The sequence below is a fragment of the Rhodnius prolixus genome, unplaced genomic scaffold, assembly GCF_049639745.1.
Source record: "Rhodnius prolixus isolate KJV_2025 unplaced genomic scaffold, Rpr scaffold_11, whole genome shotgun sequence".
Lineage (NCBI taxonomy): Eukaryota > Metazoa > Arthropoda > Insecta > Hemiptera > Reduviidae > Rhodnius > Rhodnius prolixus.
The window spans coordinates 12,715,098-12,741,182 of record NW_027411625.1 but is presented as its reverse complement, the minus strand read 5'-3'; the positions used below and the strand labels follow the sequence as shown (position 1 = coordinate 12,741,182).

Below are 26,085 nucleotides of genomic sequence, written 5' to 3'. Positions count from 1 at the left end.
TTTGGCTCTCTAGCTAGGATCTAAAAAATATGTCATCATAATTATTCTGATGTGAAGGTCCTATTTGTTTTTATGTAACGTAAAGTAAAGTCTGCTTTAGTGAACATGATCAGAACTTCAGCTATTTGGCGAAGGGAAAGCCTCAGTAGTACAACCAACAAAGCATTGGCATAAGACAAAGAAATAGTAGTACCAATTGGTGGGTGAAAAACAGGCCCAAAGACGAAAAAATTCATTATTAGCCTAAGTTTATTACCCATTACTTCAACAAGGCCAGAAGGTCGTAGAAGAACCACACACAACAAACTAAATAAATAAGTCAACGGATAGACTTTGTCAAGGAAGAAGAAGAAACGGCATTTCGCGTATTGAGTACTTATTTCCTGTCAGAGTGAGCGGTATGAATAGCTGAGAATTTGTCACTAAAAACTTGTTCCCTCTAGCTTTACTTACGCAGGAGTCCAGCGTATATGCTTCACCTTGAGGGCGCCACCATAAATCCCTAGGACGTGGCAAAATAGGCTGACTAGCCGATTCCGACATAAACGAAACTTACTTCTAAATTTTAGATAAAAGAATTATGTTTAGAATGAAGACAACAGATGGGTTCATGCTTGTTTCTATAATAGATTTAGCTGGCTAAGACTTTTAATCTCTCCTAAGAGCAAGAATTTCTTAATAAAGGACATAGCATATTTTATATTTTTTGTAACACATTGAGAAACTTTTTTTTTCTCACAATTTCGGGGGGTTGATCCTTAAACGACCCCCGGAACTGCATGTAGGCCTCTTGCATGACTCCAATCTCATCTTCACAGTCTACATAAATGACCAAGTAAGATAAGATAATAGACGGGACGGGACCTACCACGGCACCGCAGCCACAAAAGACTTGATGACCAAGTAAGTGACGGTAAAAAAATTATAAGGCCCCTTTTTCCAACCTTCTCCCGAAATTCCATATGTTCACTAAAAGTTAGCTTATTCGATATAAATCAAACATCCGTTCTATGCTAATATACGCTAGCGCAGTCTGGAGTTACATTTCTAAATACAACCACTCCAAATTACCCAAAACGAATTCTTCTGCTTTGTCACAGACTTTCGACGCTACATCAACAGCACGACTATTACTGATTACATTAAACTGCGACTGAATTAATTTATTGCCAGAACCAAATCAAATCCAAATCCTCTATTAATTATTGCCGTCCAAGCAACATCACCACAAACGTAAATATTTTATAAGAATAGATAAGAAAATAAACAGCAGGAGTGTATGATACAATTAAAATTGTACTTCTATATCTATATAAATATGTGTATGAGAAAATCTAAGTGTTGGATTCGTCGATGGACCCGGATATCCCGCGTGGGAACCAGTACGCAAACCGCTGAGGGTATCCCTTCCGACATTACTGTGATTCAAGTTCTATGAGTATAAAATGACAGCGCACAAATTACCACCAAAAGTATTTACTATTAAAATAAATATTAAAAATTCATACTTACAATCTATATCTATTCATTATCATTATTATATATCTATTCATTATCATCATCATATATCTATTCATTATCATTATCATGTATCCATTCATACATCCGTTAAAAGGTTCAATATGACACTTTACAACACCAAGATACTTAAATTCACATTTTCCTTTTAATATTTTTAATTAAATATGTTTTTTAGTTAACCATAATTATAAAAAACTCGAAACCACTATGTTTTCTTGATTATAAAACCACACTATAACTCGATATACTAATATTTTGCGTGTTTTTAATACGCCCGATTACTACGGTGACCATTTTTTTTGAGGGCAAATAAAGGACATATCGAAGAAAACAAAACAAAAAATATCTTATAAAATTCATAAGTTTACAACATTGATTACGAAAATAGTGCACTACAACAATGCATACAACATGCTTCTGTGCTTACTTTTAACTGGGTTTTTTCATTCGTCCACATTTTATTCACCATTATTCGAATTTTTTTATACTTTGCGTCGACTTCACAAAATAAAAGACAAAGGGCCTATTTTAGAAAATGAAAACAGAGAAGTGAAATAAAGGTCTGTCCTCTTAAATATAGGATGTATGGTCACTGTTCGATATAGACCTCTTAAAATGGTTAAAACGCATGAGGCTCAAAGTAATGTTGGTTGATATTTGGAAATAAAAAACAGTGTGAACGCTTATTGAACATTATCTTACCGCAAACTTAAATCCCTTTAACCGGAACACAGAAAGAAATTTGACAGAATTTTTAAAAGTTAATTAAGCTAAATTAAACGAAAATTTTCTGATTTCCCCGATTTAGGGTTGCGCATCAGCCGTACAATTAACATAACATAAAATGAATTAATTAACATAAAATAAAGATTTTAGGCAGCTATAGTTTATTAGGTGTCATAAATAATTCGTTTTGGTGAAAATGATGATCAACTAAGCCACTGTTGTATGAAATTGGTTAATAATGCCATGAGGGAACAATGAACAATTTTTAATTTACATATTTGTGCAATATAAGCAAGAGCCATCACTGATTTCAATATAGGTAAATTTTGGGGCAAATTTATTTTTCGGCCACTCCATTTCCACATACCTTAACGTGAGATTCAGTGTTGTATCTTCCAAGGCCCTCCTTGTAAAAACTAATTGGTCACCGGAAATCATTGAACTCAGCTATTACAATTAATTATCCTCTTTAAGTTCGCTTATTACACAGGATTCTTCAAGCCGAAAGTGGAAGTCCTGAAAGGTAGTCAGCTACTTAAGTGGTCAAACGAAATTGACGGTATTAACGTTAAAATAACGGCCCATCTGGCCAATCTGTTCGCTGTCATTGTGGGTACTTCCTGATTATGCTCAAGAATTCTAACGGTTATTGATCCATTTTAAAAATAAACTTTTACCCAAATAAGCATTGGTGGTACCAAGTTTTGTAAATAAAAACGCAAGAGATTTTTATCAATTGAACTGTAATACATATCTCTCTGCTTTATTAAAATTATCACAGCATATGCAACTTGCTTTTCCAAACCAACTATATACAGATGAGATAGCTCCGCTCCGATTTCTTACCGCTGGCGTTTGTTGTAATAATTAAATGAGGTGTTTGAGCGTATAAATCAAGATGTTATAAAGAAGATTGCGTCGCAGTTTTAATTTTAGTTCTTCCTTTCCTTATAAAACACATGAAAACAGGCCACGGTTTATGGCAATGTCCCCCACCTCTGAATTTTCACCCTATACCCTTACATGGCACCCAATTGAGGAAAAAATATCCTCTTTAAATTTGTAAGTAGATCTTTCAGCTTGGTTTTTCTTTGTAATTTTTGTTTTTCTTCGCCGTAAAAGAAAAATCTCTCGCCTTTTCTGATTACAAAAAACAAAAGCTAGCCATCCAGTACAAATCAAACGGAGGCACGTCCTCCGCCCAAACTACCAGGTCGAACAGTTTTAGTTTTAGACCAACGCCTTAACCCACATCACTTGTCTTCCTCAAAGTTTCTTCCGGAGGAAGAATGTACGGTGAGGGTCAGTTTTTGTTCACCTTAGGTTACAACCAATAACTATCTTTGTTGCTTCAGGATCAATTAGGATATTTACCGATTTTCCATTTAAATCCACCAAAAGCCTTTTTTCTTTCTATTTACCATTCCTGCACTTTCTGAACCACCGCCCTCATTACCTACATCAGTTCATTCATGCTCTTTACCAGTTCCTAGTTTTTGGAAAAGGGTCAGTCTTATCCGACGACACGTTCCTAACATACAGTTTTGCAAAATGTCCTTCTCTTTTACATAAAAAGCTAATTGTCATTTAGCCGTATATATCTTCTTTAGTTGATTCCCCTTGCTTCAGAATACGCACATAAATTAGAAGAGCTTTGTTTAATCCCTACCTACCTAGTTTAGTTTTAACTACTTCGCTCGCTCGTGGTAACTGCTTTACATTTCTCTGTAGGATAGGCGCCGGTTCCAACAGAAGAGCAGTAGCCTCATTATTCGGATGTTTTAGAATGGGTTTTCATAAGAAAACTTTAGATATAAAGAAATTTATTTTTATTTATTTCTATATTTATTTGTATAAATAAATACATTCAATTTGTCAATTATTTTTTCATATTTAATTACTTTTTTTTCCTCCACTTCGAATTTTATTAATTTGTGTCATCACATACATTTATATCTTGTATTCTCTGTATTCTAAAATAATATCAGACTGTTAAAAAAAGGAAGAAAAAAAAGCAAGATCTGTTATTTTCCCCAAAATATTTCTCCTCAATTTTTAATCACAACTTATTACATATAACAGAGGGCTTTATTTTATATAATAAAACAAATTAATTAATTAAATTAAATTACATATATGTGGATATTTATTGTTTTGTAAAAAATAATGAGTTGACTAGAAACAAGTTATGTATAAAATAAAAAATAAATAAACTTATACTCTTATCTATTCTAATATTTTACAGACTTAGGCACGTAGTACACAAAACTATTTATAGTATAGAGTATAGTACATCACTATATATTAGAATATTAAAAAAAAAAATCTGGTGTGCAATGATACACTTGCTGATACATTGTAATACGAGTATTACGGGAAGTAAAGTAAATCGACGGACTTTACTTTGAAAAAAAATAAAATATGGTAAAAACCATGCGCTAACGCATGTTACAAAACAAAAACCAAAAATCAAACTAGACTTTCTCTTTACTCCAATAGTTCAACTAAAAAATAATTTTCTTCAAACGTTTATTTTCACTCACATAAATATGGATGTGGTAGGGCATAGATTCCTCGAGTTGGTGATATCACCCCCTGAAGGCAGTGAAACGAATTAGGAGGTGGTGGAGGGCTCAGGTTCAATTTATGAGCGTTTTCTACAAAAACTCTGAAAATAAAAATTGAAACCTTTCGATGCTAAAAATTTTAGAGTAAGCCAGATTAATAATAGTTTGTTATTTAAACGATCAATACAATCAAAGCATTTTTGTTAAATTGCAGATAATGTTTGTTGATTAAAAAAAAATATATATATGCCGGATTGATATAATTTTATATCTTCTTCGTTTAGGAACTAGAGTTCTTACAAAAAAAAAAAAAAGTTTTACGAACCATTTGATCATTAAGAGAATTCAGCCAGTTTCCAAATAGATTAAGATAGAAAAACATTATGTAATCACTTTTTGGCAGCATTTGATGCTCTCCATTTTGAATTCAATCAGAAAGACAGGCAGTCTGACTATTTTCTCAGACAAATAAGAAAATATTTTAAATACCTTCTCATAACATTATAAGAAACGTCATTGTAAACCGAAATTAAAAAAAAGCAATTTGTGACTCGTCTGGCTTTTATTCTTTAATATCTTACATAAACTAACCTTCATTCAGAATTTTTATCATGTTTGATTCACCGTAGAGTACTCTATAACCTATTGTCTTTTGTTACCTATTTTTAGAAGCTTCTGATGAATGGAACTAATACTATCCAAAACGTAGAGATATAATCAAGAAATTGGCCTCTAAAAGAGACTTTGTCCACTGCCGATAAAACCTTATCATTAAAACGAGTAAATGAAGAGGACTTGGCATACTAGCGATTTTCTGAGAAGAATTAAAGGACTGAGACCGGCGGAGAGAAGCAATAAGATATAGTATTGAGTTGAAACATAAACTGTTTCTATATTATTGAAAAATACTTATCATATAAAAGATTTTTGGAGGAATTTCGAAAATTATACAGGTAAAACAAATTATGTGATGTGAAGTAGTAAAACAAAACAAAAATAAATAAATAAAAAAAAGGATACCAGTTACAAATTGATTTTAAGTAAGAAAACATGTATATCTCACCATAAAAGCAATCTACTATTGCTGTTTTTTCGAAAACATCAATAACAGAAAAACAGAAACAATCATCGTTCGCTTAACACAGCGAAGGAACTACTGGGCATACACACATAGTAGTACCTACGATCAGTTTACGTACATGTAGTAAAACTAGCGGCCTGAGTGATTTGATGTGCAATATGTCGCATAATTCGCAAAACCACATATAAATAACGTATGTGGGCACTCAACACAACGAGTTATGCACTGCAGTGATGTAGGCATTTATACTAGGCAATCTTCTAGGAGTATTTTCGCGAAACTTCCATTAGTATATCGCGCAGGATTCAGCTGTTCTAAAATAAATAAACTCAGACGAATCAACAACAGTAATTCCAGAAGATGGAAGAGGACAGTTTTTGAAAACGAGTCTGAATCTGGGTTTATTCTGTAGCCCAAACCTTTATTGTTATTAATTAGATATCTAGTCCAGTGTTATTCTCCGCGCGGGTTTTGTCAAAAATGCTAATAGTTTTGTTACATCAACAAAAATGACGCTCGACCAGGCCGCACCCTACCAACAAATTTAAAGAGAGAAAAAAGAGAGCTTGATAGTATTAGACCTGCTTTAACTTCGATACAATCCAGTCTCAACTCCATCCGATCATGTGTTTGGCCATTCCATAGCTTCCTTGGTATAAAAAAATTTTAATCACAGAATCTAGAAACTAGGTCTTTTTTTAACTATGCATCGTGATATCCGAGGGATAGCCCAAAGGGTTCAGCAGCTGGCAGAAAGTTGGATTGTAACTCAATCGTAATGGGTCATCCATCATTAGAACATCCCATTGCCAACATAGTTATTATTATTTTTTTTTTAACCGAAAATAACTTTTAATAAGGTGAGTTGAAAAAATAAGAGTGATTCGAAATGAAATAATATTTTTAGATTCACCCGATTATTTACTACTACTATTTAATAAATTAGTCAAAGCAAGTAATTTCAGCTATACTGTAAACGATTTTAGTTCCAAAGTGCCAAGGTGAAATTTTAATATAAAGGCGTTTTGAAGCGTTTTTGGTGCTTGCAAGAGCTTTCTTACTAAATTAGAAAAACACTTACACATAACTTGCACTAATAACATTCAATTTTCGTTATCTCCACAACTTCTCTTGCCGTTAACAGCAGTAATTTTAATGGGAAAATAATTTTAAAAAGACAGGCATCTTATTAGAATAGATAATGCCCAAAATCATCATCCCACGCTTTGGATACAACCAGTATATAATATACTTCTTGCTCACGAAATAGAATTTGTTAAGACAGTCTATTATTTTAAAATAGGCGACTTTTAATAGCTTCTAGTTACGAGCAAATCTTCATAAAGCTACCTAATGTTGTCAAACGCATAAAAAAATAAAAAAGTTTTATCGCAATAATAATAATAATACTGACTTGGATAAATAGCATTACATCTTTGTCATTTGGTAACTTAACGAAATAATTTTCTTATAAAAGCATCTTAAGAACTTAAATTTTAAAAACCTGAGGTGCCTTCCAAACTTTCTAGCCAGAAATTAAAGTTGGTCGTGGCTCTGCCTTCTGTATACGGAACGGAATAAATGAACAATTTTTTATATACTAGAATAGAGACCACATTCGTAGATCAATTAAACACTTTAAAGAGTGTTTAACAAAGTTCCACAAACAGGTTTGCGTAAAATTAGTCAGAGGAAATTTAGTTAATGAGAGCACACTGCTCTGTTACATTTTTGTATGAGAAAATTAATATCACATTCACCCAATGACACAGTCATCAAAGGGGTGTTTCACCTAATTCTGACAGTGTTCTTGATTGGTTGAGTTAATTACGTTAATTATCGTGATGGCGAAAACTTATGGCCGATCTTTTTGGAATATAATTGTAGGTGCAGATTTAGAAAGAGGTCTCACCCAGTCTGCGCTGTGTATAGTTACATATACATATGTAAGAGAATTGAGACCCTATTCACTGTCTGCGCTGCCCATTAAGTGTGAATTTACATCCAGCTCAGGAAAATGTTCCAACTTCTTAAAACCAGGAACTAAAAATTTTGAAGGCACCAGTTTTTTTACAAGTAAACTTTTTAAGATAACCTACTTTTATGGTAACAGTTAAAAAAAATACAGTAATTGTAATATTAGATTTCTTTAAATAATTCATTTAATTTTTTGGTTTAAAGTAAATTGTGGGCAAAATTAAAGTAGCATTTAAGGATTCATGGGCTACATGTTTTTGAATGAGTCCAAGCAAAGGGCTGTTAATAAACAGTAGCAATAGTTTCAGACTCAATCTCCATTCGACCCAAAAGTAACTAAACGACCGTGATATCTGTCTCATTAGTTTCTCTTAATTTCTTAACTGCTGTATTTATCACTGGTGAGGTATAGGACCACTATTTTCACAAAATCTCTGTTTGTTCTTGTTCTGTTTTAGAGATTAGGAAGAACAATAAAACACTAAATTTTACAAAACAGATTCATACCCTTAGAGAAATTATGTACATCAACTTAATGTTTTTTTTTATTTTCAGAAAAATGTGTTTACAAACTGTTTATCTTTTACTACAGAAGTTACTTCTAGTAATAATTATTATAATATATATAATAATTACAGGCTTATAGATTTAAGATAGAACAAATTTCTATAATTAAAATAAAAATGTATTTATTTAAATTTTATTTTATTTTTTAAAAGTATGTACCGTTATTTGAGTGTTTTCCAAAAAATATTTTATCTCTTTTTTGCTTTTCTCCACCAGTCTCTATCCATAACTTCTTGCTAATCGCCAGTCTGTCACGTCTCCATTACCATGTCTACCCAACAGAGCTTATATCTCTCTTTTGCACATCTTTAAGCGTCATTTGAAAATTTTAAGATGAATCTTTCATCGTTTATTTTTCTTATATAGCTGTAGCCTCCTTCCTTGTATTGTTTCCGGCACATCCTCTTTTATCATAATTATTTCCCAAATGTTCTCGTTTTGAATAACCTTTTCTGAACTATATTTATTTTCTTAGGTACCGACGTAAGACATCCATTTCCAATGCCTTTAGCTTCTTTTGCTAGTTGGTACCAACGATCCAAGTTTGGCATCTTCGTTTGCTTTAAGCATCAGTGAAAATTGTCTAAATAAAAAAGAATTGTGAAAATCTATGTTTTCAGTCCTTTTTGAGATGCTGTACGACAGCACTGACTGGCTCGTTCTCACTTATCCTTCACATATTGTCTCGTTGAGCATTAGGCAGGTTTAAGAACCTGCTTGCGCATTTGGTCTGAGACATCGGTTAGCGCTAGTGACCGGGGGATGTTACAATGCAACCCTACGGGTCGCGGTGATGTTAGCCGTTTGGCTCACTCCCACTTTTACACATTCTGTTAAACCCTTTTCCTTATTTCACAACTCAAGAAGCCTAGATAGAATACAGATAACTTTTCCCCCAAACACATTTACAAAAGTTAAAGTAAAAGTTCTAGAAAATATGTACGAAGTTTTTTAAAAATAATAAAACTGAGATGTAGAAAGAATATTTTACAAAGTGTTACATAAATTTTCTATCTCAGAGGGGGATTTGGATACAAATTGCTGGCTATGATTTATGACTGGGTCTTACTATCAGGTAGCGAGAAGCTCCCTATCTTCTTTAATTCTCTAGAGCTTATGCGGTCAAGCAAATGTAACTTCGACGTTACTCATAACTCATACTAAATAATTTTTCCAGAAAATGATTGCAATTAAAATTGTAGGATTAGTTCTGTGCAATCACATTATCTATTGGATAAAAAAATAAAAAATAAAATAACTTAAGGGAACATGATACTTCAAATTTGAATCAATACTTCTGATTTTTTTTTTTAAATTTGAGATTCTTGTAATGTAAAAAAATTTAATGTTCTTTGAGATAGATTATACAGGTAGTACTCTAATATTTCAAATATCAAAGAGTGTATAAATAGATATAAGATTATTTATACAATTTTTGTAACTTATATTTATTTATTTTCTTTTAGTTTTTCTCTCATATTTACTCAAAAAACTACACGAAAATAAGTGAAGTTGAAAAATAAAAACCTAAACCTAATCTTTCACCTATTTACATCCTCTTTGACATTCATACTTTTTTAATAATCTTGATTTAAATGTTGAAAACATTAATTGAAGAATATTTTAAAATATCTGTAAGCTCGTACCTATAGAAAAAAAACCTAGAATGTTGAAAATTGTGACATACTTTTAAACTTATACTATTTCTTATAATATTAGGAAAAATGATTTCATACTCTTATAGAAAATTCAATGTTATTTCAATTGATGTGATTAAATTTGCAATAGCTCTGACCTCCTAGACCTTAAAATTATTTCTATACGCGAAAAAGTCATAATGCTTATAAAAATATTATAAAATGGCTAGTTTCTTCTAAACTGTAGAGATTTGGTCCATAGTTTTTTCTTAAAAACCTCTTTAAGAAAATGAATGAAGAATCACCTTCTTTCCTAAGATTATTTCAATCTGGTATATTCTGTAGATAATAGATAGTACTAAACGTCGCCAGTGATAAATGAAAGAAACCAGAAATTTAGAGTACATCATTAAATCTTAACTTCAAATAATCGAAAACGATCCGTTCTGGCTCTCACAGAAGGAATATTTCTGTGCAACATCTGAGGGCAAACTGTTCAATGTAGTTCAAGGATTATAGGTCTACTGAACAGCTGAGAGGTACAATGATAATTTTGCACCAATTTTTTATGGGAGCATTATAAATTTTAATTCTCCAATTAATTTTGTAAAACCAATTAATAAATTTATGATTTAATTTTACTTAACATTGTATATTAAAAAACAATTCACTGCCGAAATTAATTTATAAAGCTGTGAACATTTAATATAAAATCCTAGGTAGACTATGGTTTCGTTTATTTTCTCCCTAGGTCCTTTTAATTTTTTATTTTAATACGTGCGCATAAGGAGAAAGATACGCCATCTTGGATTACAATACTCGCAAAGCAACTAATAGAAAAACTTACGGTACGATTACTCAATTTGCTCACAATATGCAATAAAATATAAAGTACATAAATAAAAATAAATTAATATAAAAAAATCTATATGTACAAAACAGTAATTATTTATATAATACTACATCATTCTTAAACTTTTAATGTTTGTAAAATGTGTACACAGATTTTTTTAATTAAATTAGCCTTCTGAGAGTAAAAATAATAAAGTTAACATTACAAAATGACACACAAAAACATTTTTTATATACGTTTTTAAACATGTTCTCTTTTTTTTTTTAAATATATTTTATGATTTTTAAACTTTTTTTGTAACTTTTATTTTTTAATGATTTTATCATAGATTTTATTTTATAAGTCTAGCATTACAACATTTACAATATTTACACTACTTTCTTTTTTAAGACCACTGCAATAAGGGTATAAAATTTGTATTTTTTATTTAATTTTTTTGTCTTAGTTTTTATAGGAAAATATGCAATTTACAATTCTGAGTATAAAAACTAAAAATTTAAATACAAAATAAAAATATTACCACTCCTCGGGTGCCAAAAATTGAAAAAATACTTAAATTGAATTAAAATGAGAACACCTTAGTTAATCGAAGATTACCTTCGTTATTCGGGAGAAACCCCTTCACATAGAGTTAACATCCTAGCAGTAAACACTGAAAAAGTAATATTATGTCGGACAAACCGAAGAAACATTAACAATAGATTAGATCATACTTCACGGGCCATGCAACTCATCCGTGCCCCCGAAGACACAAGATCTATGATAAACGTGAGCTCAAGTCTGTTTCGAAACACTAGGAATTGTGATAAGAGAATGGGAAGTAAGCTTTATAAGGGGGATGAAGTCACTAAAAGCTACATTATCACAGTGCAGCTTCAAGTTCGCTAATCAGGATTGTGCTTCAAGGACTTGAGATCAGCTAAACAGAGTGAAAATTACAGAAACTGAACTTTATTCAGACGAGTGCAAGTTTATGGGTATAGACAACTTAGGGACGTGAAAGGTTTAGAAGAAGGCCAACTGAGAGATTCGTTTGGCTGCACTATTTTTCCCTAAAGTCCCTCCTGTTTACGAGCGTAACATAAATGATTTTTCTATTAAACATTCAAGTTTTATTTAACGGAATTGTAGAAAAAAAATCTAAACCAAGAAAAAGGATATTTTTGTTTAAATTAATTGATATTGTGGTAAGATGGGCTGATAGTTATGATTAGCGTTGTAAAAAATTTGACTTAAGCAGTAGTGTAAGTAGTGTTGAGCAGAACAAGTTCGCCTTTGGATTCGAATCAGTTCCACAGCTGGAATCGACTCCACTAACTTTTTCCACTGATTCTAGTTTCTGTACTTACCCTACACATTCCTACAAATGTCGACCAATTTACTAAAATATTCCATTTAAAGTTAGCTAGCTTTCCCAGTTAATAACAAAACTATATTTCTTTAAGTCACAGAAAATAAAATTCCTAATTTGCAATTACTCTATTATACATAAAATCTCCTTAGCAAAAGCTTACAGTTTAAACAGTTAAGTATAAGGCTGTTATTCAATGATTTTTAAAGATTTAGTGATTCATAAATGATACCACCCATTACAATTAATCTATATTGGAATCCGAGACGTCTAATGGCTAAGCGCCAATGACGGACGGCATTAAGAAAACAACAACAATCTAAGTTAAATGGTGTACTAATACTTACTGAGCAAATATTTTGGAGATGAAAGTGGCCAGCATTAGGGTGTGTGACATCTAATAAATTCTAAACAATATTAATGAAATTTTAATGCAGTATTACTTAAATGATATTGTTATAAAATTTGAATAAAACACATAATCTTCTTCGTACGTTTCTAAATGGCTGAAATTAGGAGCTGAAGTAAAGATGAAATGGGTACTTGCTGATTTGTGTACATTTAGTCGTTTAAGCAGCCCTTATACTGAACTTTTTAAACTGTAAGTTTTTGTTAACTAGATTCTTGTACCTTTTACATAGGTTTTTTTTTGTTCCTTGATATGAACAACTTTAAATGTATCTAATAGTGAATAAATATTAGGATATCTAAAACAATCAGGCTGGTTCACGCCGGTAATAGGGAATAAAATGTTTTTATGTTGAACTAAATGAAAATTCATTCATGAAAATTAGTTTACGAGTAGATAATTTGAATGATTGTAACACTTCCCTTTAGAAAGTGTAAGAGCAGAATGGCACTTTAGAGTCAATTCTTTCGGCCAAATTTTCTCAAAATCGGGCTCCGATGTACAAAGTTATTAGTATTAATAGTTAAGAGAGGGCTTTACTTGCGTAGGGCCAATTCTCTTATTAAAGATGCGCGGCGTCGAGACCTCTAAAATGCAAACTTGCATAAAAGTTTGAAGCAAATGACACCTCATTCATGAAAATCAGTTCACGCTACGTGGTTTACAAAAAAGCTAACAAGAAGAAGAAAAAGAAGAAGATCAACAACAAGATCAAGAATATTTTTTCCAATTTTTGGCAACAGTTTTCACGAAATCTATTAGATCTGGGTTGTTGCAAAAAATACAATACGGAGGATTTGCTCTGTATTTTAATGGAAATTTGGGAATTATATCTTTTATAGAAAAAAAGAACGAAAATGGTCAAAGTTGGGTGTTTTTCAACGTTACGCTTTTTTTGTGCAGTTTTTGACGAACAACCCTTATACAACTGTCCTACCGGACAGACTAATATTAAACCAAAAATCTAAAAATAGGCTACACTTAAATACAGGATTTCAAGAAAGCCATGCAGTTTTATTCATTAATCCAGCTAGACCACTGAGGGATTGAAGTTACTTTGTCAAGAGGGAAGGATTCAAGATCTTTAAAACTAATGATGTTAAGGAAACGAAGATTACAACATTATTCCCCTAAAACAAAATATAAACCTTAAAAACAAAACGATAATTACTTATAAAGAAATAAATATTAATCTATTTTGAATATTAAGCGTTTAAAATACTATCTTATTTTAAATAATATTATTACTGCAAAAGGAATAAGCTCTTGTCGCAACCTTTTACTAAGTGATTGGAGCATTCTTTATTTTCTTAACTACACTTATAATCTTGAAAAGCACAAGTTCAAACGTGATAATGTGCTGTTCAAAGTAAAACTGGGCCAAAAAATTGTATTACCTAACTTGCTTACTTACTACAGACTCTCTCCCACTCTTATTACCTATTTCACAAACATCGAGTCCGAACTCAAAAGGATTTAAATCGTTCTGGTTTCAACTCCACTGATTCCAGGGGATTAACCAATGAAAGTGTTAGGATTGGAACCGAAGTTGTTTAATCGTTCCCCAACCTCTGCTGCCTATATTTAATCAGCTAGTTCGTATCTAATTAATGTTCTCTATTATGTAATATTATTATAGCAATTATTTTCTGTTCAAATGAAATAATTTATGCTTTGATACTTCGCAAATAATTTTCTAATATTATTTACATTATGTACAAATCAACATTCAGTGCAGCTAACATAGAGCTTAGTACATAGTGTTAAGAAAAAAACAAAATAAATAATGAAGTAAATATTATTATTATTATTATTATTTTAGAATTATTGACAGTCTTCTAAAAAATCTTGAAACTTATTCCCTCCTCCAAGTTTCAGTATTTCAAGTTTGCCATGTTTTTTATTGAGGTGGCTTGACTTTACAAGATAGAATATGTCAGTGACTCCTACATGACAGTCTCAAGTCAGTTAAATATTGTATTTGAGTATATTTTAGTAACTTCAGTATTAATTATTTTCAGTTTTAATTTTCCTTAAAATGGGATTTGAATCAACTCGTTCCACCATTGGATTTGTTCCAGTGAACCGAGTCCGCTCAAATAGCTATCACTAGTAGTGGGCTCTGGACACGGTGAGTGACGCTGTATTGAAAAAGTTGTTTGATGCTCTCTAATTACGGCTTGTTGGTGATAATTCTACTACCACATCTTCATTCATACCTTCTTTGGAGGGTGTAATCCCGAGGAATTACCTTCAGGGATTTGGGAAGGGTGAAGAAAAACCAAAAGAGAGACAGAGAATGAGCGTCCTAGGCGCCTCTCCGTAAGATTACCAGAGCACCAAGCTTAATGAAACATTCTTTTTGTTTTAAAATTTTAAGCTTACTTGGCTCAAATTATTGAGTATAAAATGAGTAAAACTTAGATTGGAAATTCAGTAATACAAATGTCTGCTTAATTCCAGAAGAATTTAAAGTGTTTAGGTATTAATGTAAAAGTTAACAAGTTCTTTTCTAATTTATTATTATTATTATTATTTACATTTACGATAATTACTTATTTTTACATTTATTTTGTAACTGAAATTAAAAAGAAGCCTCTATTAGTTTGTGTTTTTCTTTTGTTGTAAATGTTAAATTGTTCATGGTATTTTGAAAAATGACGAGTAAGTCAGAAATAAAATATTTAACTTCTTTTCATTTTGTTTTAATTTTAACACCACTAGGCAGCAACTCATCCATTAAGATCTTTTATTTTATTTTATTATTATTTATTTTATTAAAGGGCTCCGTCATTCCCTGAAAATCCATTGTGTGGTGCCAAACTATTATTATTACTTATATTTCCATGTAATTAGAACATTTATTTCCGTTTTCTTGGAACAATTAGCTTTCTAAGAGATATTTTGATTAGCTGGATTAAGTGAATATAAGTACTTATTTCCGTTGATTTTTGACTCCATGTACATGTAAAATTAAACCCCACTCGTCACCTCTGAATCCTTGCCGCGGCCCCCTTTAAATATGCACTAAAATAATTTAGTGTACAAGACTATTTCCGTTATGCGATCAACTCAAATAAGAAAGGAGTGTGCAACTTCTTGGCTACTCAAGTGTTTCAAACTCTGAATTTACTGAATAAAATAACTGAAGAACCATGAACCATTTTTGTGGAGCTCTAAATGGAAGTTGCCTTGGGATCAATCTAATTAGGCAGATGGCAGTTGAAGAAGCTAAGGCCTAGACTGGCTGCTCTGTGTGTGCAGATGGAACTGACTGCAAGGTCTGATGGGCAACAATACGATCAGATTTACAGAAGCCCTGCGCTACTTATTAAAGTATTAGATATCCTAGCACATAACCTTGCCACTTCCTAGCAGTTTACATAAGGAAAAATAGGTATGGTAATAAATCAAGATACTACACTTAATAAGTAGACCAACCTTTGACATGAGATTTCCCGCCAATGCAACGCATATTTTTCCAATTACAAGCTCTGAACTGCTGTATATAGTCACATGTTTTTCCTACCACAAATAGCCTGAACAGTCCGTAAAAAGATAATATAGTCCAGTTCAGACAAATTGGCTGAATTTAAGAGTTTAGTGACACTAAACTAACCTTCACGGCTTTGGTATATGATGACACATGTTTTGTGTGTGAGGACAGATCACATTAAGTCTGTGACAGCTTGTAACAATGGTAAAAAGCAAATTAACAGGAAAAATGTTTAGAGAATTCATAATGGTATTTGGTTTTACCTAAGCACATAGAAAGTTTCGATCTAGTTCAGTCTGAAATAGGCTTCAAGGAATATTTGTCAATTTTTGATTACTAATAAAAAAAAATAATAATAAATTTGGTTTATTTCGAATGAGTATTCTTTTTCTTTTTTCTAATTTTCTTTTTCTTTTGTGTCAGTAACTTTAATTGTTTACCTTTATATGTAAAGTGGAGCTTCCTGGCCAGTTAATAGTCTGAACATAGAAGTTGGCATTGTCTTCATCAGGATCTGTAACGTAAGAATAGTTTGTTAATAAAGGTGACATTCAATTGCTGCAGTTTACTCCATTTATAATATATATGTGTACATATATATATACAGGGTGACCAAAGTTATATGCTCCACCCACTTTTTTTTTTAAGGCGGGAAATTTCGAAAAAATAAAAAACACGTATTTAATCATTATTAGTCTAGTTTATTTTCAGTGATTGACCCAGTTTTTGAAACCCCTGTATCTCGAGATACAGCATCCAACTTTTGTTTTTCAAATGGAACGATATATTTTTTGTTGCATATTTTTATAGTATTTGAGCTCCTAAAAAAACAAAAAAAAATTTTTTGAAATCGGTTAGGTTTTTCAAAAGTTATGGTAATTTAAAATATGAAAAACAAATTTCAGTTTATTGTCAAAATTACGTTATTTTTTTTTAAAGAATCTGTTCAAATTGGGCACAATTAACGAATAGGCAAGCCAAAACTCTGGACTCCCACGCTTTGCTTCTAGCAGCACTTATGGTGGCAAAGTCAAGATCTAGGCAGGCTCGAGTTATTCGACGTTCAGGTTGTTTTTTCTACAAACGTTTGGTGTGGAGTGGAATGTAATGCAACGGTGATAATATTCCCAATTGCAACAAGTAGATATAAGGCTTATGGAAATCGAAAGATGTCTTTGCGTATTGCGGGACGTTGTCTTTTAACAAAATTGGGCGTGAAACTTTCTCTTACAGCAATAAATACATTTAACGGGATAGTAAATTGTTAGATCTTGAATTAAGATGAAGCGTGTTGATAATTTGTAAGGTCTTTAATTACAATAGGAAGGATGTTTCTTTAATTGCCAGAGAAGTTCTTTTTTACACGCGCTTATTTATTTATTGTAAAAACCTTTTTACTGGTGTTCTACATTTTAATTCTGTAAGTTCTTCACCTCTTCTACACCCACGTTTCTAGTTTTTATCTTAACGAAGCTTAGATGATTATCAACAGCAGCAGTATGGCTAATTACCAATTGCTAAAGATCGCTCTAATCAATTGATATGGGTCAAGCATTCTTTTTTTGAGCCCTTTTGGAAGCCCATATTGCTCGTCAATATGTCTTAATGGTTCTATAAAAATTGGATAACTTTAGAGGTTAATATGGAACAATAGCGCAATTTTAATAAGCAGAAAATTTGCTATAAGATAGCGTACCAACAACTCGTAAATTTTTAAATACCCATGTCAAAACCAGCAAAACTACTTCCAACCTAATATTTATTGTGAATGTGGTGTGGGCGAAGGATAGTCTACGTTAGGTTTGGATATAGAGAGGTAACTGAGAAGGTTAGATGCAATGGAGAAATGTAGAGTAGTCCGAATAGGTTAAACAAAATTTTGTGGATGCATATGGTGTGAAAGTGTCTACCTCCTAACAGTTACAAGCATCCTCTGGCCACAACTACCATCTCTCCTGGAAATATATAAGAACTTTCTGCGATTTTCAGTTTTGCGTCACTCAGAGGACTACATAACATGTAACTTCGGTAAAAAATCAAAAATAATCTACACAAATACAATACCTCCTTTTAAGAGGAGGGGTAAGAGAAAATAAAAAGTGAGATTTCGAAAACTGGCCTGTCTATGTGACTGAATTGTACACCATAATTGGAAAAAAAAAAAAAAAAAATAGCAGGAAGTTCAAATTTGAGATTTTATAACAGTTATTGATAAGTCAATAACATCAAAGCGTAAGAGTAGCATTAGTGAATTAAGGATTATTTTTGCATTTTTTTTTTTTTTTTTTTTGGAAAATGCTCCAAGCTGTTAATAATTTTTTACATATATTGTACAGAATACATGTAAATCTGGAACAGCAGTTACAAACCTCGCCGACGGAAGTGGCCAGCAGGTTTACAATCTTTTCATGCGGGACAGCAACGACGCTTTGGTTATTGATCTCGATGATGCGATGGCCGACACGGACTCCACCACGTTCTGCAATACCTCCTCGTAACAGGCTACAAATCTATACAAACAAATAAATCCATTATGAATTCTTAAAGGAGTTTTAAGTCCAATTTAGGCAATTATTAGTTAGTTGGGGGCTCGAAGAGCAAAATACTAACGACTCCATTTTGGACGCTGAAGCCCAGTTGGTACTTTGTGTCTGGGCGTTTGATTTTAACTTCCACGACAGGAGCGCATGGAACTACCGTAAGTTTTACTACAGTTTGTGTTTTGGAGTTCTGCAACAAAAAAAAACCATAATTTTTGAGATAATGTTGGGGTTTTTCAAGAAGAAGGTACAGAGAAACTGACCTTGATATAATTCTGGCAAGTGGAGAGCGGAAGTCCAACCAGACTGACTCCATTAATAGCAATGATCTGGTCGCCGATGTTAAGCTGTCCACAGCGAGTTGCCGCGCCTGAAGGAGCCAGATTTGCGATCACCACAGTTGGCAGCATAGATCCCCACCCTGACTCTACTATCACTACTCCAAGAATCTCACCTTTAGCTTTAGGCACAACAACCTAAAGACACAAAATGAAAAAGCTCTGATGTGTACTCTCAACACACCATTGTGTCCTTTAAAATAGTGCAAAAAAACATTTTAAGGGTTGAGTGACTTGTTTACTTAAAATAATTAAATTTCAAAATTTTCTTTCCAATTTGAGGTGAGATGGCGAGCCAAATACCAGAAGAAGTACATATTCGGATGGTATGCTTTTTGAGTTTCACAAGAGTAGTAACGCAGCAGTTACTACCAAAAACATTTGCGATGTTTATCCTAGTGCACTAGACGTTTGTGAATGCCAAAGTGGTTTTCTAAGTTCAGATCTGGTAATTTTAATCTTTCCGATTCGTATGGATCACGAGGACCAACAACTTTAGACAATAACGTGTTAAGGGCGGAAGTAGAAGCCAACCCGTGTCAGACAATCGAGAAACCGTCAAACACTCATAAGTCATAACTAACCTTGGTTGACCATCCAGCATTTGCAGCAAATCGGTAAAATAGCAGAGCAGATGTTTGAGTCCCGCAAAATCTGCCCAAAGAAAATAAAGCTAACCGATCACATGCAACTTATTGCTTCAACAGCAAAATACAGAAGCGTTTATTGATCATTTGATCATAGGAAATGAAAAATTAGCCCTCTACGATAATCCAAAACGCAAAAAAAACAGTGGCTCTCTCCAAATGAAAGCTCACAAAGTATTATTGCTAAGCCAGGTTTACATCCTAAAAAGGAGTTATGGAGTATTCGCGGAATCATTCATGTTGAAGTAACGTAATCTGGACAAACTGTGAATGCAGACTTATACTGTGAACCAATTGGATCGAGTAAATCAATCTTTAATTGGAAGTTGTACAGCGATTGTAAACAGAAAAGGCGTTATTCTGCAACACGATAATGCACAGCGCACGACGCACCCTGCAAAATATTAATGAATTACGGTGGGTGGTATTGCCTCATCCGCCATACTCGCCCGATGTCACACCATTGGATTTCCATTTATTCTGATCGCTACACTTTCGATGTGACAAAAAATTAGATAATTTGGATTATTATTACGCCACCTTCAGATATTTTTCGCAAAAACCAATTGATTTTTATCGATCTGGCATTGAAAGTTTGCAAACTAAAAAGGTTTGTTGATAACGAATTGATTACATCACTGATTAAAAATAAAATTTTGTTAAAAATTTGTTTGAATTTAATGTAAGAAAACGACACTATTTCCCTGTCCCCCTGTAATATGAATTTATGCCAGGACGCAATCTTCTGTATACATAAGATGTATGTATATTATAATATATATTAACATATGCAACTTATAATATGTAGATACATAAAATATAAGACACAATTCCAACCTCTTTTTGCATTTCCTTCTTGGCAAACATTTGCAATTCGTCGCCGAATATCTCTTGCGAGTTGAGCACTTCCTGGTAATCCATCTCCTTAACGAAACTGTGGTCTTCGATTCCATTCGCCTTCAGGAACTCCATGTAGGCCACCTGGAACGCCTGTCCTATGGACTGTGCTATAAATTGTGCCTATATCACATTAAAAAAAAAAAAAATACACATTTAGGTAATTTAATAATTATATGGCTAATGTATATTCACAATTACCAGGATTATAAAAAACGCGATTGCCCGTATATAAATAAATTTGTATCTACATAGAGGTCATTTAGTTAAAATTAATTCAATAAATTCAGTTAAAATCACAAAAGTTAGAGTTTAAGCAAAAGATCTCTTAAAATCATTAAGAAAAAGGATATTTTACACACATTAAATATTTTTAAATTTTTTAAATATTTTAAATGAACAACAGTAAAAAACGTATTTATTTAAAATTATCATTTCAAGAAAGCACAAGTCAGAAAATACCTTCAAGTAGCAAAATTCTAATATACTGACCTCTTCACTTTCGAACACGTGGCAGATCATCTTGGGCGTCCTGTTGATCTTAGGAGGTTCGTCTACATCATGCGGTATGAACCTCCGTCTGGCCATCAGCACTACCAGGTCGCCGATGTCTGCGATATAGGAAATAGTGCGCAGTGCATGATCCATCATGATCTCCTGCAAAGTAATCATGAATTAATTATTTTAACAGGTAATGAGAATGAGAGTGCCAGGTCTGAACTGTAAAATGGGCTTTAAAAAACTCTAAATTCAATTCTTCCATTACTGGGCGCGTTTAATGAAACATGTTCGGCCTTGCATCTTAGCTTATAGGAGAATCGTACAATCGTTAGAGAGCCAGCTCAAAATGAAGAACGCTCTCTTAGCTTTTTTTAAACGCATTGCATCACTATTTATCTCATATCTTTCTTCTTCAATATAAAACCTGGTTGGCCAAATCCTATCCTTTTTTTGAATAAAACAAATCAACTTTTCAATTGCAAATAATAGTTTCAAATCCAAGGTTAAACATATCGATAAGACCAGATAGGCTAATCAAAGTCTTTCAGGTGGCGCTAATCGCAATATTTCTTTGTACTATTGCAATCAAAAACAAAATCCAGATTCATTATCCTTTCGAACATTCAGCAGCTTTTAAGGGTTTTCACAATAATTCGCAGGAGTGACAGGGGAAACCGAGGTCATAAGCAGAAAAAAGATGAATATTAGCTACTCGTCTATGCTTATTAGATATTAATCCAACAAGGCCGGGAGATCACTAAGATGATTGTAACTCTCTTGGCAGGATACTGCAAACTGAAACTGCATGGGCCTGAGATATCCTGTCCAAATTTACTCAGGAAGAAGAAGAAACGTCACTGCTCATCTTATGTCAGTGCGAAGAGCTTATTTGGCTCAGTAACTGGACCTTCGGAGAAGAAAAATTCAGAACTTCATTCTTTACCTAAAAGTTCCTCGCCAGACTATTTGACCTAATTAAATCCACATTATTAAACAATCAGGACGGATGAGATGCTTTAACTAAAGGGTGTCACAATTGTCCCTCTTTAATCAGAGAACCAGGATTAGGGTAACCATTGATTAGGGAAGATTAGCATGGAACCACTAAAAGAGTATGTTGAAAAAAAGCAAGGTGGTATTGTCTAAGTCAGTGCTTCTTGAACTTTTTGCGACTGCCACCCCTTTTTAAAGAGGGGTCGCGACCAATAGTTTAAGAAGCACTGGTCTAAGTCAGTGACGTAAGACTTTCTGGCCGATCCCCCTGGAATCTTACCTACTAACTCTTTTTCGTTTGATGAAACAAAAAACTTGGATATAAGTTACTAGAATATATGTTGATGTGAAATGCCCTGACATCTAGGGGGAAACATATGGCTGCTCGGGTTGTTTATGACTTTAATACGGGTTCGATTTATGTATGAATGGAACACGCCTACTAAACCTGAAAGACTGCTAGTGCTATTACAAAAATACGCTTAATCAACGGGAGATTTTAAAATTTGCAGGTTTTTAAGTTATTTTACCTTCAGGTCCGTGTTTAGTACCATGATCTTCTCCGTGGAAATGAAAAGGTCGACTTCTGTGCTTGGCTGGGTTTCACCTTCCGGAGCCTGCGACATTCAAAACTAGTAAACAGCAGATAATGTGAAGCCTAGTTGTGTATTTTAGGCTAGTCTTATTTTAGCTAATATCAAAAAGACCAAATAATTCAAAAACTTTATTTGCTTACCAAAGCCTTTAGTTTATGGCAGCATGGAAATGAGAAAGTAGAGTTAAATAAATAAATAATGATTCAAAAATATTCTAGCAGCAATTCTCAAGATACGAACTGACAAATTATTGTACTTTAAATAAAAATCCAAGCGTTTTTCATCTTTCATCCTTTCACCTTTCACCAAACATCAAGACAGTCGAGCGGTTAGAGACGCAGCTTACAAAGCTAAGAAGTATTATAATATTGAGTTCGATTTCCTGTCTTGACCATGGATTTTATTAAATGTAAGAGCGTAAGAAAAATTAAAATATGTTAGCTATCCGCCTCCGTGTTCAACAACTAATCGGTAGTAGGAAATAAAGCCCGCCTGAAAAAATAGGCATTATTACTCTGACGAATATTTATTGTTCACCAGCTCCGAATATTTTTTTTTTTAACAGGGAAAATGTGAGAAATGGAACGAAAGACATGTCTAAAAATGTCAGATAAGTTGGATCAAGGAAAAAAATCAAATCTTTATTATCTGAACAACTCATTGTAGTAATATCAACAGGCCATTTATTCAGGGATCTTCAACTCAAATACCCGAATCCAAAACAAAAGTGCTACAATACCTTAGAATATTGTTTATCGTTTTTGGTGACTAATCCAAAAGTGTGAAAGTATATTGTCAGTTTCGGTCATAATTTATTATTATTTGCCAAGCTTTTGACCTAGGGAATAGGTCATCTTTAGGGTTTACTCTTGTTGACAATGATCATATTTTTCACATTTTTAACGTCAAATGTTGGTATGCTTTGTTCTGACTGTTAAGGTATTCATACCTTTATCCTAGATACAGCCTCTTCAGCTTGCATCATGCGAGTACTTTTAGTAGGCTGACCTTCACATACCAGTTGGGTTGATCCTAAGTACCTCGCACGAAAAAGTACACCTTCGATGAGTACTGCCGGTTCATGTATCATAACTGTTAGAAGAAATATACAACGATTAGTAAATTGCATTAAATATGAATGGAAACTAGTGTATGAAGAGCTTCTTGTGGAAGTGGAATATACGCTTCTCTCCTTGGTAGGATAGTTCCTAACAAACCAAAAAAGACTCAGAGTAGGCTTGAATATTTGTGCCCTAGATTTAGTACGCCAGTTTTTCTGACAAGTGCACCTTCTCTTAACTTAATTTAGGGCTTTCACCAGGGTAGCACTTGTAAATCAGGCACAGTTTTAAATTGTTTCTTGCTAGCAGCCACTACATCTACCAGGTCAATATGTCGAGAAATCTCTTCAGTGTACTCAGCAGGCCACAATAAATCAAAAACAATAAAATTCATATGCATATTTGTAACAACAATAAGCTCCATAAAATTAGTTGAGCAGCAGCGCGCTGGACAGTCAAGCCGGCTTGAAATCAGTGCTTTACCAAGATTCCCTCTGGCTAGAAATCTCTACAGGCGGTGGCCTGAATGATGAGAAAAACTGTAAGAGCATTAAGCCAGCTGCCCAATACCCTTTGAACCATTAATATAAATTCTGCAAAGCCCAAAAAACCTACCCAAAAGTAGACCATAGTATACGGCACTACGCCGTAGTGCCATCAATTAATTACACTAATTCCTAGAGACTCAGATTATATTGTTTACATGTTCCCGTTTGTTCAGCTGTACTCTGCTATTATATCTGGTTAATGAAACAAATGTCTGGACACGTTTGATTTCATTGTTCATATCATTAAAAAGCAGACGGCTGCACAAAGACTTATAGTATTGCTTCTACTAACAGTCAAATCTCCCTAAATGGCCAAAAACAATTCATAAGCTTAAGCTTAATCAAGCAGTACTCCTTATTACAGGTATCAGACAGTTATTTATTTACCATTAAAAAAAAAAGCACTGCAGGGCGCTAGCATATCTTTAGAGAGAAATAGCTAAATCACCTTCTTAGATATAGCAATGTTCCGCTAACTGGTTAAGTCACTTCCTTGAGTTAGCCTGGATATTTAGTTAGTGAGCTCACATTCCAATAAAGTTCATGTATAGTAATTTCTGTGTAAAGATTGAGACCATATTTACTCAGTCTGAAGCAGCAACGTCTTTTAAACCAGTTAAGTTTACTAACAAGAAATAGACTCTTTAAAACTAGTGAACAGCTAAAGTGTCTTGGTATGAAATATAACCATAAAACCCAAAAAAAGTCACAAACAAGCTGTTATAAATAGCTGATGAGTGGATGGTAACTGAATACACGCTGTTTATTTAGAAAGCGAGACATTAGGTTTTCCGATTTGGCAGCAACCGAGCCAAAAATACCTTGCTAAAAAGGAATAATGCACTTCGTTAGAGGGATTACGAAAGGAAATACCAGAATAAATATTAAAGACGAATTACGGATGCATTCGTTAACGCACATGGGGAGTCTATCCCTCACTCTTTAGAAATGGCCTAATCTGTGGCAAAAGTTGCATCCAATTTCCTTAGTGAACTTACTGGCTTTGTTTGTCCTAAGGCAAATAACTTAAATAAAGTAGTATTTTATAGGTTTAAAAGCGTTGATGTTGGTACTAACTACTTGGGTTACGGCAGACTCTTATCGTCATCGTTGAGTGACACAGGATCATTAACGACCTTATTGAGAGGGAATCAGCCCGGCATTAGAAGAAATATAGAAGCTAAAGACCGGTCAAGTCAGCATCGAGTTTGATCCAGACAGGGGAATCCATATTATTTGAAATAGCCAAGTGTCTTGTCTGTACAACGAAGTCAGAACTGCTTGTTACACAGTCATGACTTCTCATTGGAGCATCCACAGCATTGGACGGTTCATCACAACAGCGTGAAAGCCAAATAACATGCTAAAATAAAGCTGTTCCTGATTAACAGTGAGCTAGACTACCTTCAGACTTATTTTTATAGAATTGGGGTGGTCTTTTTGAGACTAAGTCCTTACACAGTTAAATATCACTTCAAGTGAAGAGCTCTCAGCTTGAGCGAAGAAATGTTGGGCGACGTGAGGTCTAATGGCGAAATTCCAATGAGATATTGGAAAAGGGAAAGTTGAGGTTTTTTTGTTCAGTCTTCAATTATATATGTATGAAACCACATTCATAAGCTCTTTGTCAGCCCATAAAGGCAATATACCAAATGGACATAGTTACTTAAAACAGCACTAGGCACTCTAAAAAAGTAGCAACAGAACAGAGATATTTTCACACAAAACACAATGGCAGCCTTATAGTTAAGGAGTCATCTAAAGAGAATAATTCAATAC

At 33.3% G+C, this 26,085-nt stretch overlaps 1 protein-coding gene across 7 annotated transcripts in view; it reads right to left on the bottom strand.

The window, feature by feature from the left end:
• Positions 1 to 4,745: 4,745 nt before the first annotated feature.
• The window catches only part of LOC141459149 (uncharacterized), a 48,782-nt gene continuing 27,442 nt past the window's right edge, over positions 4,746 to 26,085 (bottom strand). For 3 of the 7 annotated variants that reach the window (XM_074137823.1, XM_074137828.1, XM_074137827.1), the window contains 9 exons: positions 23,647 to 23,789; positions 22,632 to 22,718; positions 21,100 to 21,264; positions 20,548 to 20,730; positions 18,989 to 19,201; positions 18,796 to 18,915; positions 18,555 to 18,695; positions 16,626 to 16,699; positions 4,746 to 4,915 (listed from right to left, as the gene is read on the bottom strand). In XM_074137823.1, coding sequence (XP_073993924.1) covers positions 16,628 to 16,699; positions 18,555 to 18,695; positions 18,796 to 18,915; positions 18,989 to 19,201; positions 20,548 to 20,730; positions 21,100 to 21,264; positions 22,632 to 22,718; positions 23,647 to 23,789 — 1,124 coding nt within the window. In that variant the 3' untranslated portion in view covers positions 4,746 to 4,915; positions 16,626 to 16,627. Of the gene's footprint in view, positions 4,916 to 11,446; positions 11,582 to 12,634; positions 13,820 to 16,132; positions 16,229 to 16,308; positions 16,378 to 16,625; positions 16,700 to 18,554; positions 18,696 to 18,795; positions 18,916 to 18,988; positions 19,202 to 20,547; positions 20,731 to 21,099; positions 21,265 to 22,631; positions 22,719 to 23,646; positions 23,790 to 26,085 lie in introns of those variants that run through there. The other 4 variants (XR_012461390.1, XM_074137826.1, XM_074137825.1 and 1 more) reach the window with 4 other exon arrangements.